This window comes from Alligator sinensis, unplaced genomic scaffold, assembly GCF_000455745.1.
Source record: "Alligator sinensis unplaced genomic scaffold, ASM45574v1 scaffold1297_1, whole genome shotgun sequence".
Lineage (NCBI taxonomy): Eukaryota > Metazoa > Chordata > Crocodylia > Alligatoridae > Alligator > Alligator sinensis.
Genome location: NW_005842901.1, coordinates 496,951 through 509,715, shown reverse-complemented (window position 1 = coordinate 509,715; position 12,765 = coordinate 496,951). Strand labels below are relative to the sequence as shown.

General features: G+C 46.5%; 1 protein-coding gene across 7 annotated transcripts in view; it reads left to right on the top strand.

The window, feature by feature from the left end:
• Positions 1-12,765, top strand: part of CLUAP1 (clusterin associated protein 1) — a 235,725-nt gene that overhangs the window by 83,666 nt on the left and 139,294 nt on the right. For all 7 annotated transcript variants that reach the window (XM_025192197.1, XM_025192194.1, XM_025192195.1 and 4 more), the window contains 2 exons: positions 4,564-4,697; positions 5,559-5,700. In XM_025192197.1, coding sequence (XP_025047982.1) covers positions 4,564-4,697; positions 5,559-5,700 — 276 coding nt within the window. The remainder of the gene's footprint in view (positions 1-4,563; positions 4,698-5,558; positions 5,701-12,765) is intronic.

Here is a 12,765-nt window from a genome sequence, read left to right as displayed (position 1 = left end):
GGGCGGACTGTGGCTTCCAGCTTGTGCCGTGCCCTGGGCCCTCACCAGGCTGCTTTTGTTTTTCTCGGGGTGAGATGCTGAAGGTTTTTGCACGTGTTCTATGGGACAGGGAAAGGTGGAACTGTTCAGTTCTAGAGGGCTACATGGCATGTTAGACATGATGTGTACTACTGCGAAGGTGTTTGTCATGGTGTGATGTTCTGAATGTCCTGGAATGGTTTCTCTTTGGTGTGGTTTGATGGTTTTTTGCTTTTTGTACCTGATCTTTTGTGAAATAAAGTAGTTAAAAAGTCAAAAGTCCACCTCCTCTACTTTCTCTTCAGTCTTTTCCAAGAAATCCTTCATCTTCTTCCTGTCTGTTTTCTTCTTCTGTTGTAGCTGTTCATAAAATCTTCTTATTGCCTCCAATACCTCTTCCTGTGTTTCCACCCAGGCACCAACTTCTTCCCTCACTGATTTAAGCTGTCCTTTTGCCATCTTCTGGCCAAAAAATATTGGAACCACTCTTCATTTTCTCCCATGAAGGGTGCTTGTGCTAAGAACATTTTCTCTCTCATCTTTCTTTTAAACCAGGTTTCTAACTCTTGCCTTGTTTCTTCTAGCTCTTCTGATACCTGTCTTCCTTCTGTAGCTTCCTTTAGCAGCTCCTGCATCTTTCTTTTCAGCTCTCTTAGCAATTCTGTTCTTTTCCCCTCACATCTTCAGCCTTCCTTCCTGAAGAATTCTCCTGTCCTCCTTTTTATTACCATTCACTGTTCTCTGGTACTCCTGAAATATTTCTTCAGTGTTTGCCACCCTTCATACTGTCGCGTGTATGCTTGACATTGTGCGGGCCGGCTCCTGATCTCGGGGGCGAGCCGGGTCCGTCTTTGTGCACACATGCTGTGGCCAGCAACCCGGGCACGCGGGGCCAGAGAAAACCGTGGCGCGGTATGGTACGCTCGAGCTAGACTCAGTCACGGAGGCATAATGGTTGATTGAAAAGATTATTTATTTACACCCAAGGTGGTCACGGTGTAGGCTGGTCAGCTTTTCAGGCACAGCTCCGCTTGAGTTCTCGGTGGAGGACTCTAATAGACTCGGTTCCTGACCCGCAAAGAAGGCTACAGATGCAAAGAAGGGTACAGAACTGGCAGGAAAAGCTCCTGCATGCGGGTTCTTAATTGTAACAGAACGCTCCACCGTGCAAGAGAGCTGCAATTTAGCTGGAACACAATTTAGCGATGCCGAAGCACACAGAAACAAAAAAACCCACAACTTTGGGTTGTGACAGACATATCTCTTTGACTTGTAACATCTGTATATTTAACTTCCACAGTCTCTTCCCTCTCATGGGGCTCTTACCAAGACTCATTTCCACCTTCAGCATCTGGTGATCACTAAAAACCACATGTATGGTTTTTTTCTTCTTTATTTCTACTTCTTTTAATACAGGCACAAAGTCAATTCTTGATTGTTTCTTTCTACTAGGGTCTGTTTTAGTGAGAACTTTCTCCCCTGCCCACACATCTCTTAGCAACTCTTCTTTAGTTATATTTGTCAACAGTCTGGATGAGCTGTCTAAAGCTCTTTCCTCCTTCCCCTGTTTGGTCACCCACTTTGATTATATAATTGAAATCTCCTGCTATTATGCACAATCTTCATGTGCCTATGTAGAATACATTCCTTTCCTCACTCTCTGGTGGTGCATATATATTGAAAATTTCTAATTGCGTTCCCCTGACTGATAGTATTGTTCACTGCAATCTGCCGCTGCTGACTTCTACCTCCTTTGCCCTCAGCTTTGGGTTCTTGAATAATATTGCTACCCCTGCCACCTTGTTCTCATTTGTCCCTGACCACAAGATGGTCCCCATCTTCATTTTTTCTCAAAATGTTTAAAATCCCTCTCCCCGGTATACCACAGTCTTCTTATAGGCAGATTATGTCTGTCCTTACTTGGTACAACACTGGTTCAATCTGTTTCCATCTTTTCCTTGTTAAGATACTCCTGATGGTAAGCAAAACTATTGTCAATGCCATTTGTGCTTGTTTTAAAATGAGCACTCCTGTCCCTTTAAGGTTTGCTGTGCTTGCTTTCTGCTGAGCGTGCCTGTCCTTTTACGATCTGTCTGTGCTACTGCTCAGAGTGGTCAACCCCTCTCCTTCCCTCACTCACATTCCTATAACCTTTGTAAGCTGCCAGATCAGTTTTGCATTTAGGAAGGCTTGCATATTCCTGCCCCCCACTGCTTCCCACCTTCTGGTCTCCACTCTGGATTGGAGCCCAGAGGTGTCAGTGGCTCTTCCTCTGACTCACCTCCTTCATTATCAGGTTTCTTCTTCCTGGTCTTCAGCCCCCTGCGTTTTCTTTCTTTTCCCAGCCTGTCTCTTTGGTTCTTTTTCTTGCTCCATCTCCACTTCTGTTGTCTGTAGAGGGCGTTCTTTCTTTCTTCCCCCTCCCCCCTCCCCCCCCATCTGTGAGCTGTTTGCTATTCCCACCTTCCCTTCCAGTCTGTCTCTCATCTCTTGCTGTACTACCTCAGTCACAGAAATTTTGCCCCCCTCCTCTGTTTTACCCTCCTGGGGGGTTTCTTCTACCAGTTCTATCTTAGTGTCCAACCCCTCCTCTCCTGTACCTGGTTTTGGTGTTCCTTAGCGGGTCTGACTATACTTGCAAAGGCTTTGTGGCACTTATGGATACAAGTGTCCCTCTCCCTTAAAATTGTGCATTTTAGGGACTCCTGCTACTCTGCTGCTCTGTGCCCTTCACATCTGTAGCACACTGTGAGGGGATAGTGTGCAGACAGGTGCCCCACCTTTTTGCATTTGCTGCACCATTTTGGTTGCCTGTGGTACATTAAAAAAACCCAGTGTGCCCTGATCTGGATCACTGATCAGCACCCCATCTGGGCTTCACTCATCCACTTGTAACACTAGTTGTTCCCTCCCAGACCCCATTCAGATACCATCTTTATTCTTACTTTCTCTACGAACATGGCCCTTTGGACATACTTTTCCATCCATCTTTCTGTCTTCTGCTTCTAACAAATCCATGTACATTCAAACTATAATCATGCTTTCTCTTGACTTTTCTCTGTTATGAGTTTTATCCCTTTTAATTCCTCCTTCCCACATTTCTCTGCAGATTTCTTCCGAAGGTTCTCATACCCTTTTCCATCCCAGTAAGTCAATTCCCAAGTCTTTTGGTTCACGATAGGAATCGGGCTGGTGAGATACTCCACCTGCACCTCCAAAATCTCAAACAGTGCCTTTTCTAGGAAATCATATCTGTTCATTGTTGATCCTGTCTGCCTCCCCATTGTCAGTCCCTTTGCCAGTTAAAGTTGCCTTTATCTGCAAACTCCGCTCCTCTCTAGTTGTTCTCAGTGCCTCTTCCTTGTGTTCCTGCCACACCACTCCCTGTGGGCTGACTTGCTGTTGTGTTCCTGCTGTCCTCTGCTGCTCACTCGATGTACCTTCTCCTGCTGCTCCCACTCTGTCTCCCACTCTCCTCTGCTCCTCTCTTCCTCCTGGCATCATCACTCTCATCATTGCTGCCTCTGCTGTTGCTCCTCCTGGCACCTTCTTTCTTCCTTTATTCTCCACCTTTGTCCACTCTCCATCTGTCTCCAGACTTTCATTTCTGTTCTTCAACTTTTTTTCCATCTCATGCTTATTTGCCTTCACTGCAATTCATGTATAGTTTCTACTATACATAAGTGGATACGAAAGTGCTGTATAAAAGTGTGTTTATGGAGTATTTGTGCTAAAGTTTACAGCATTTTCAAGAAAGGTAAATCAATTCTGGATGAACTAAGTCTATGGGTAATTTACCTATGCAAATTACTGCAGGCATATTTATTTCAAGGTGTTTTCAAATTTGCCCCCACTTTCATGTGCTCAGGGAGAGCAGGGTCTGCCAGTAAGGAGGTGGGGAGTGGGCTACAGGGGAAGGAAGTTGTAGGGGGCAGAAGGTAAGGGGGCTACCTGATACTGCAGATATATTTTCCCAAATGTAGCAGGGGGAGGGGGACAAATTCAAGGTAAACCTCCAATAGTTGGATTCTAGACCTGGAAAATTATAACAAATTTATAATTATTTCATACATAGAATCTAATCATAGGAAAGTTGTCTTATAGTGAAGTAAATACTGTGGGTAAAATGCATAAATCAGGGACATCTTTGGTTACAACACTTTGCATCTGAATAAGAAAAAGTTGCAGTATAAGTGCTCAGCAGTGCAGAATAAGACTGTAGTCTGTAACTAATCCTAAAATATAGAAAGAGAAAAACAGGCAAACTAGCTGTTATGGGAGAGCAGGATTGTCTCTGAAGTGCTGCTAGAGGTTTGATTTGAAAAACAAGTAATGACCTTTTTAATGCTGTCATTGAGAACCACGGTGAATTACTAAGTACATGATGTTTGTACCAAGACTGTAATATGCAGCAGCCTTGGGTTTTAGTTACAAGACTTTGTAGTGAATCAAGGTGCAGAATCAGGTCCAGAGTCAGAAAGATAATTCAGCTTACAACATAGCAAGTTACATCTCATCCACTAATTCTTTCTTTCTTCCTTTCAGGAACAAGTCCAGAAGACTAAAGACATGTTAAACAATGTGGCTTTGGATGAAGCCAATTTGGAAGTCAAGATAGAAAAAAGAAAATTGGAACTGGAAAGAAACCAGAAGCGACTTCAGACCCTACAGAGTGTCCGGTAAAGACTGTACTGATAATTCATGGCAGAATAAGAATAGGTGTTTATAACCTATATTCTTAATATCCGGTACAATGAAGTGTGAAGCATGCCAACTGGTGGCCTGTGGAGCTCCTGGTCAGGGTGCCACTCCCCATTTGCTTTTAACTGCTGCTGCTAGAGTCCCCAGGTTTCCCATCCTTTCTCCAGCTTCTGCTGCCTGTCACCTTCCCTTGGTGACGGAGTGCCACAACTAGTGGGGCTGAGGGATTTGGTGATCACAGGCCTTTAAGGCAGGGCTGGGAAACTCCTCACACGTGTGCCAGAGTGAGGCACGTGAAGGCATTTTGCTTGGCACTCATGCCTCGGGGAAGGGGCCAGGGCTGTGCTGCCACAACAAGGATCAGGCCCCTCACGTCTGCCCCACTGTCTGCCCGTGGCATGACAACATCTTACAAGTCGAGGTTCCAGGTGTTTTTGGCACTCTACCCAAAACCATTGCCAACCCCTGCTTTAAGGGATCTGGGGATTCCACATGGCATTGGGGAGGCTCACCCAGTTCATTGGGGGGCTACGTGGTATAACAAGGGGGGTTTACACAACAGGTCAGAGGTCTGTATGGTGCAGCAGGGGACGCTCGTGCAATGCAGCAAGGGTCTGTGAGGTGAGGTGGGGACTCATGTCTCAGCCTAATCAGGCCCACATTAAACTGGTTGTCTACTTTTAGCCCCAGTGTCTTTAAAACAGAGTAGAGCCTTTACAGTGGAAAGCAGTGCTTTGGACTAGACTAATAAAAATGTAGTGGCATGGAAGTACATGTTTCAGAGTTCTGCAGCAACAAATAGATTTGATTTTCCATGTTGTTGTCCCTGATCTCTCCAGCCCAGCTTTCATGGATGAATATGAGAAGATTGAGGAGGAACTGCAGAAACAGTACAGCAGTTACCTAGAAAAATTCCGTAACCTGACTTATCTGGAGCAACAGCTGGATGATCATCATAGGATAGAGCAAGAGAGGTTTGAGGTAAGAGAGTTTTGTATTCCCAAGCAAAACAGTAACTCAGCTACAGGTACTGATTTTAAAATTGACTCTCTTGTTCATTCCACTAATCATGCTTTAGCAGTAACCAAAAGATGCTAATTGCCTTTAGCATTTCCCATGGTAGCAAGCTGTTCATTAACAGATGTCCTGAGAGTTGTCCCCAGTGTTAAGATCACCATTTTGTGCCTCAGCTATTAGTAAATTTGAGTGGTCCTGAATAAACAAGATAATGCATGTCTTTCCTTTTGAGTCAGTGGAATTGAGCCAGTCTAATACCTGCATGAATAAGAGCAGCATTGGGTGCTTCCAATTTCATCAGCTTTTCCCAGTCCACTCTTATTTCTCCTGACTTCTGTGGCTCATAAAGATTATTTTCAGAAGTGAACTTCCACCTACTAATTCGGTATAGTTACTTTTCTTGGTAGTACCAATCTTCTGGTTTATTTCTTATGCCCCTGCTTTTTTATGTTTTATTTTAATCCATAGAAGTTTACTGTTTCCATCTGTCACCACTGCTCACCCTTCACTATTAGTAAATATACTGTTCAGTGTTTGATGCACAACACTTTCTCTTTCCAGGCCTTCCTGTGTTGCATCTGTAGATTGTATCTCTTTTAGCTAACACAGGTTGTCTCCCCTCCTAACAGAAATATTCAGCATTAAGAGGTTACTGGTACCCACAATATAAATGCATACTGCAGCATCAACTGTATATTCAGACGTGGTTTGAAAATGAGTAGTCACAGAATTTGGTCCAATGTTTTTATTCACCTTCTCCCTTTTGTATATCAATGTCATGACGGACTTCACTCATGATATATGGCCTCTGTTTATATGAAAGTTCCTTTCTGACCTTCAGATCCCTACATCTGAAGTTTGTGAATGTACTTACTTATTGTAACAACTTGATTCTGTTGAGCTAACTTTGCCCAGAAGCCTCTCAATATGCAGGTATTTTGTTCTGTGTGTGTGTGTGTGTACTCTGTTGGTACATCTACATGAGTTGTTTACTGTGCAGTTGTCTAATTAACTGTGCAGTAAATAATCTCAGCATCTATACATGTGCCTTTTTTAGCACGCATGAAACTAATAAACTCTGCAGGAGGGTAGTCTTGTAAAATACAAATACTACCCTGCTGCAGAGTTTTTCATGCACAGGGAGCTTCAGGGTGGGGCTAGATGGCAGGCAGTCATTTGGCTGCACATGGAGTTGGGGGAGTAACTGTTGTGTGTGTGTGCGCGCACACACTGTACTATGTTGCTAACAAATTTTTGCACAATTGATGAGAGAGTTTCATGAGAGATGCACTGTATTTTATAATTGTGGGAAATTTAACAAAATCTATGTTTTCTGCCTGTAACAGGGGACCCTAGCCCTGTTACCAGAAGGCATGTCCGCCCCTTTAAAACCAGAACTTTCTGGGCACGGAGGGCTGGAAAAGAAGGGGTTAAAGGCTGAGCCTGGCCAGCTAGTCAGCTGACTGGAAGGGGCAGGACTATAAAAACCCTGGGCCGAGAGGCAGTTAGGGGGGTAGCCACCAAAGGGAAAGGAGTGCCTCAGATAGCTCCATGAAGGAGCAGCCCAAAGGCGGGAAGAGGGAAGCCCCAGAGAGGCAGGCAACCATGTCACAGCAAGGACGTGAGCTGACGGTGGGGAGCCGAAGCATGGACCCTGTGAATGTAAGCGGACATGATTTTTTTTTTTCTTTTTCACATTAGCTGGGGGCAGTTATTACCCATGGACGGGACTTTTTTTTTTTTTTCTTTTTGAATAATGAATAAGACTGGCAGTTTGGGTGAGGCTATTAGGGGAAGGAGGAGGCCTCATTTTGGGTGGATCCACTATGGAGCGGGGACCCTGGCACCAGCGAGGGCGCGGCTTTTGGGGGCACAGGCCCCAGTGTCAGTGAGGGCGCGATCTTAAAAAGGCCAGGGAGGTCTGGTGCGCCTGTGGTGCAGTCTTATTTTGGGTTTTTTTGGACTGAGAGTGTGCAAGGTCAGGGTCGTCCCCTGGTATCGAACTTGCGGCCCCCTGGCTGTGGGGCCAGTGCCCAGGACTCTGGGCCCAGGAGGGCCAGGCTTCAGATTGGAACAGAAAAAGGGGCCACAAGCCTCAAGACAACGGAAAAGGCTAGAGCCTCGGAGTCAAACCCTGTTTAGTGGGTTTGGACAGGGAGGCCTAGCTAGAGAAAAACAGGGGTCAGGCCCATATAGGGGAAAGGCCCCAACATACACAATACAATAGGCAGCCTCCCACTCGCAAGAACATTGTAATAATTTCCATCAAGGCGTGGCAGGCGAGTATAGGGCGGGACATAAGAACCCCAAAGAAGGCTCTGAGGGGGCCCCATGCACAGCGCGGATTACTAGGAAGATGGCACATGAAGGGCAACCTGTTACACTGCCCCATTACAGATAAACTGTTAGAAAAGGATGCTAATATTACTGTTTTTTGCTGCATTATATATATGAAATTTAAAAAAAAAAACCCTATGTACAAAACGTAACAAACAAGGGATTTGAAAAGTGGATGTATGATTGACAAGTCAGAGCTTTTGACAGTTTCTTAATCCTTATAATCCAATTTCCCATTTAATATCCCTTTTGATCAGTATTCTCTTTAGATGTTAATTTGCAGGTTTCTATTCTGGAATCACCATGGTATTTTCATCTATGGTTTATATGGTAATATTGTTGTCCTCTCAAATATTTTGGGCAGAAAAGAAGAACATATGTCCCCAATTAAAAGATAATCTTACAATGAAGCCTAAAATCTGATCTCTACCTTCTCTTCAAATTCTGTCAAAACTTGATCCTGAGACTAGAAATGTTTTGGACAGATTGTTAAGATTGTTAATAAATTTCTGCATGACAGGCAGTTATGAGCTTGTATCCAAGCATTCAAAGGGGTTGTGTTTGATCATAGTATGATGAAGGAAAGCATCTGTCACCCATGAATTTTCTGTTTTAGCAACATAGATAGGTTTAGTTCTTGTTTCTTTTTCTTTATCTCAAACACTGACACATGCAGAGAGAATCTGCTTCTATACATAGGACTCTGTATTTTATTTAGACACGGTAATTGGTGGATGACTATTACAGTGCACCACCCAAAATTAGGGGACATAAAAACTTGCAATGAAAAGTTGTTTTTCTTCATTCCCTATTAGGTTCTGTGACTTGGTATATGCAGATTTTTTTTAAATTGTCACTCCTGGGTAAGCTCCTTAGCAAAGTGATATATTTTATATTGGAGTCTGAATGTTATCAGATTTGAATTCTGTTTTTTCTTTCACACTTGGGGTCTTGCCACTGAGAATGCATTGTCCCTTTTGATTAATAATCCATAACCAAGTCTGTCTAACTGCATTGCTCTGTGAAGTATGGTGTCATATTTTCAAAGAATAAGGCCAGAAGAAAGCATTACATCATCTAGTCTAATCTCCATGTCAAAAAGAACCCATTAAGTTTCACCGTGATGGCTGTTGGCGAGAATTCCTTTAAATATTGGTCTTGATATAAAAGAACACCTCTGCTGGAAGTCTGAATTGTCTAGCAACAAAAATACCACATCTCATCCTCTGTTACTGTGCCCGCCTCCATTCAATTAGGCGCTCCCGTGCAGCCTTTGCCCGGACTAGGGATCGTGTCTGTCCTAGGCTCGCGGGTGGACCCCACAGGCTACCCCTGCTGACTGGGCCCCCACAGGCTCCCCCTGCTGACGTCAGGGGTCCCCCTTACCTCCCCTGCCATGACTTGGGATATCACCTCAGTGGAGGGGTTCCCCCTTGGAGCAGCCTCCAGGGTCATTGCGCCTCCCGACGGGCACTCACGGGGCTCCAACCTCCCCTACACCCCGGCCACTCGCCACCTCGGGTTGCCGATCTTCAGGCCCCTTTTGGTGTCTTCAGCTCTTCCCCAACTTCTGCCCACGGCTTGCCTGCTGCGTGCCCAGGTCTTCGGGCCCGGTATATGGTCTGCGTGGACCTCTGGCCTGGTCCTTGCAGTAAGGCTCCCTATCGTTCTAAACTAATCACCCTGTGACATTATGTGCCTATCCCACCACCGAGCTAACCGAGGTTCCTAAGCTAATGGGCCAGGAGGCCCGCAAGGGTTCCTCTGGCCTCTGGGCCGCGTGGTTCGCCCTGGGCTTGGGTTCCACCGCTCAGGCGGCTCACCCACTGGGGTGTTGAATCCCGGCCTCTTCCCACGGCCGCTGTGGACCGCGACGGTCCACTGCCCAGCCCTGCTTCGGGTCTTAGTCCGCCCCTTGGTGTGGCCCGACAAGGCCCTGTTGGACCTGGCCCTCTATTACCTCTTCTCCAGATCCTCCGCGGGGTGCTGCCGCTGGCTCTGCTGCGAGTGCAGCTGCTGGTTCCCCCATCAGCGTTGCCCCACCTTCACTGCCGGTTCTCCAGCTGACTCCACTGCCGGCGTTACAACCAGCTTCCCTGCCGGCTCTGCTGCTAATGTTACAGTCGGCTTCCCTGTCGGCTCTGCTACCGATGATGCCGCCGGCCTCCTTGCCAGCTCTGCTGTTGGCGTCTCTGCCGACTCTCTCGGAGCCTCTCCTAGCTCTGCCCCCGGCTTTCCACGCTGCTGGGTGCGCCGCCTGATTCCCTCTGAGTGAGGGCTCTTCGCTCCAGCCTCCACGCATCAGCCGCCCCTCCATATCGTCGGAGCCGCTTTTGATGTCTCCCGGGCGGCGTCTCCCACCCACACTGCTCGGTCGCAGCTGGATATACGCGCGGCTAATTACTTTCACCGGTGGTTTCGCCACGCGCTTCTCCTCCGGCTCTTTGGGCTCTACTTGTAAGTGGGGCTCTCTTTTGGTCCGGGGCCCTCCTGCCCCCCCAGTTCCCCTGGGACAGTTACATTTCCTGTTCTTTTGAAGCCCTATTAGCAAGGCTTGCCTGGGCCATAGCTTACATCATTCATTTTTTGGAGAACGGCAGTAAAAACTAGTACGGAACAATGCCCTAGGAGAGATTTTAAAATTGTTAATTTTTATAATCAAAATACGTTTTATTTCTGAGTGCTCTAACTTTTAAAAAAAGCTTTTGATGGCTATGAAATCAGCAAATGTCATATCACAAGATAGCATGCTGTGCATGTTTATGTCATATTATTAAACACAGGTAAGGAACACTTTTGACCTGTAGACTTGAGAGACAAATTACGGAAATAAAGTAAAACTTTGCATCTCATCCTGTAATTACCTTGAAAATTGTGTCTTCCTTAAAGGTAACGGATTTAGCAAATCTAAATAACGACATCAAGGATAAATGATTTTTCAGCTCTATGCAGATATAAAGCTGTCTGGTCCAGATCCATCTCTTTAAGCATTTTTGGAATTCAGACAGGTTTAACAGGTCACACTTTAAAAGAACAATTTGTTCTAAAATTAGTATGGAGCATTAGGAAGTGATGCCACTTGTCCTGGGTTTTATCCTTTTCAGACTCACCGGAAGAAAAATGGCTATACATGCAAGATAACTGCATTTAATCCATTGCAATACCATGTCCTTCAAACTATTAAAATTTAGTAAACTCCACATTGACTTTCCAATCCTGGTGTCCCGGGGGCATTCAGATAAGAGAGCCCCGAGCCGCACCCTGGGGGCTCCAGGGATGGGAGCCAGGCATAAAAACAAAAAACCCAAGAAAATTACTTGCCTGCAGCAGGAGGCACGATGCGGCAGGAACAAAGAGTAGAGCTCGTGCGGGTTACAAGCTACGCCTTTATCCAGCTGACACCGGCCAGTGACATCACGGGCAATCACCAGCCAGCAGAAATAAGAAGAATTGCCACGGGAGAAGTGGCAAGGGGAGCAGGAGAGACGGCGGAGGCTCTCCACACCAGCAGCGGCCTGTGCTTATATAACGGAGGCAAATCCCAGGCAGGGAGCGGCAGCAAAGTCAACAGGGTCTCCCTGCTCGGACGAGTGAGAACCGAAGCCCCGAGGGCTAATGGACACCAGGGGCAGGACACTAAAGGCAATGCTGAAGGAGGATGGCACTGCAGACTGCACTCGGCAACGTGAAGGGAGCAACAGTACAAAGGAAGGGGCCACAGCAGACACAAGGGAGAAGACAGGTCATCCTCCCAGGTACCGGGTACGGGAGATGGGTTAATGGCAGCGGAACTGAAAAAACTCCCTAGGAAGGGCGTTGAGGGGACCCCATTGAATTTTGACATTGGGGCTGGTGGAACAGCTCAATAGACCGCAAAGACCCTTATTTTGTTTTTTGTTCAATTTTCTTTTCCCCTTTTTGTGGGGTGGTGACAAGGCACGCAGGCCTCACGAATTGACTCTCTTAATACAGAAACACCCCGGCAAGGGGAAGTGAGGGAGGCCGGCGTTGCGGCTTCCTTCCCCTTTTTTCATTTCGCATTCCTGTTTTTTGTTGTTTCCCCCCTCTCTTTGGTTATCCCAGAGGGGGTAGAGACCCAGTCTACGTGACTAGTAGGCCTGTGGGCCACCACAGGCGAAGTACGCACAGGACACAAAACCCAAGGGAGGCATCGAGGTCAAGGAAACACCTACACCAGAGGGATGGCTGCCTCAAGACCTGGTTTCCCACTGGGGGTTGGTGTGAGGTTGGGGTGTAGAGGAGGTGGCGCCCCACGAACGGCCATCAAACAGAGTACTCACCCCGGAGGGGCCTCCAGCAGTTTGCCCACCCCCCCCGGTAGTACACTCAAAGTCATGGCAGGCGAGTTTGGGGACGGCCACCGAGGCGATATAGACCTACCTCAGGGACCGCACGAAACACTGGTACATCCATCAATGGCATGCAAATGGTAGTTCGAGGCCAGGTGGGCACACCTGGCTTGCCTTTTCAGTCAAACAAATCTTGATCGTTTGTAGGAGCAATGCAAGTCAGTTCTTCGGTTATCTTTGTCTGTGCCTATAACTAAATATCTTTCTAGCAAAAAAGAGCAACTGCAATGTAATTAGATTAACCCAGCACCCCAGATGCCATTCAGTGTTGTGGAAGGATTCCTACCCACTCTTCTTTGATCAAATAAATGTTTAGAAGTGA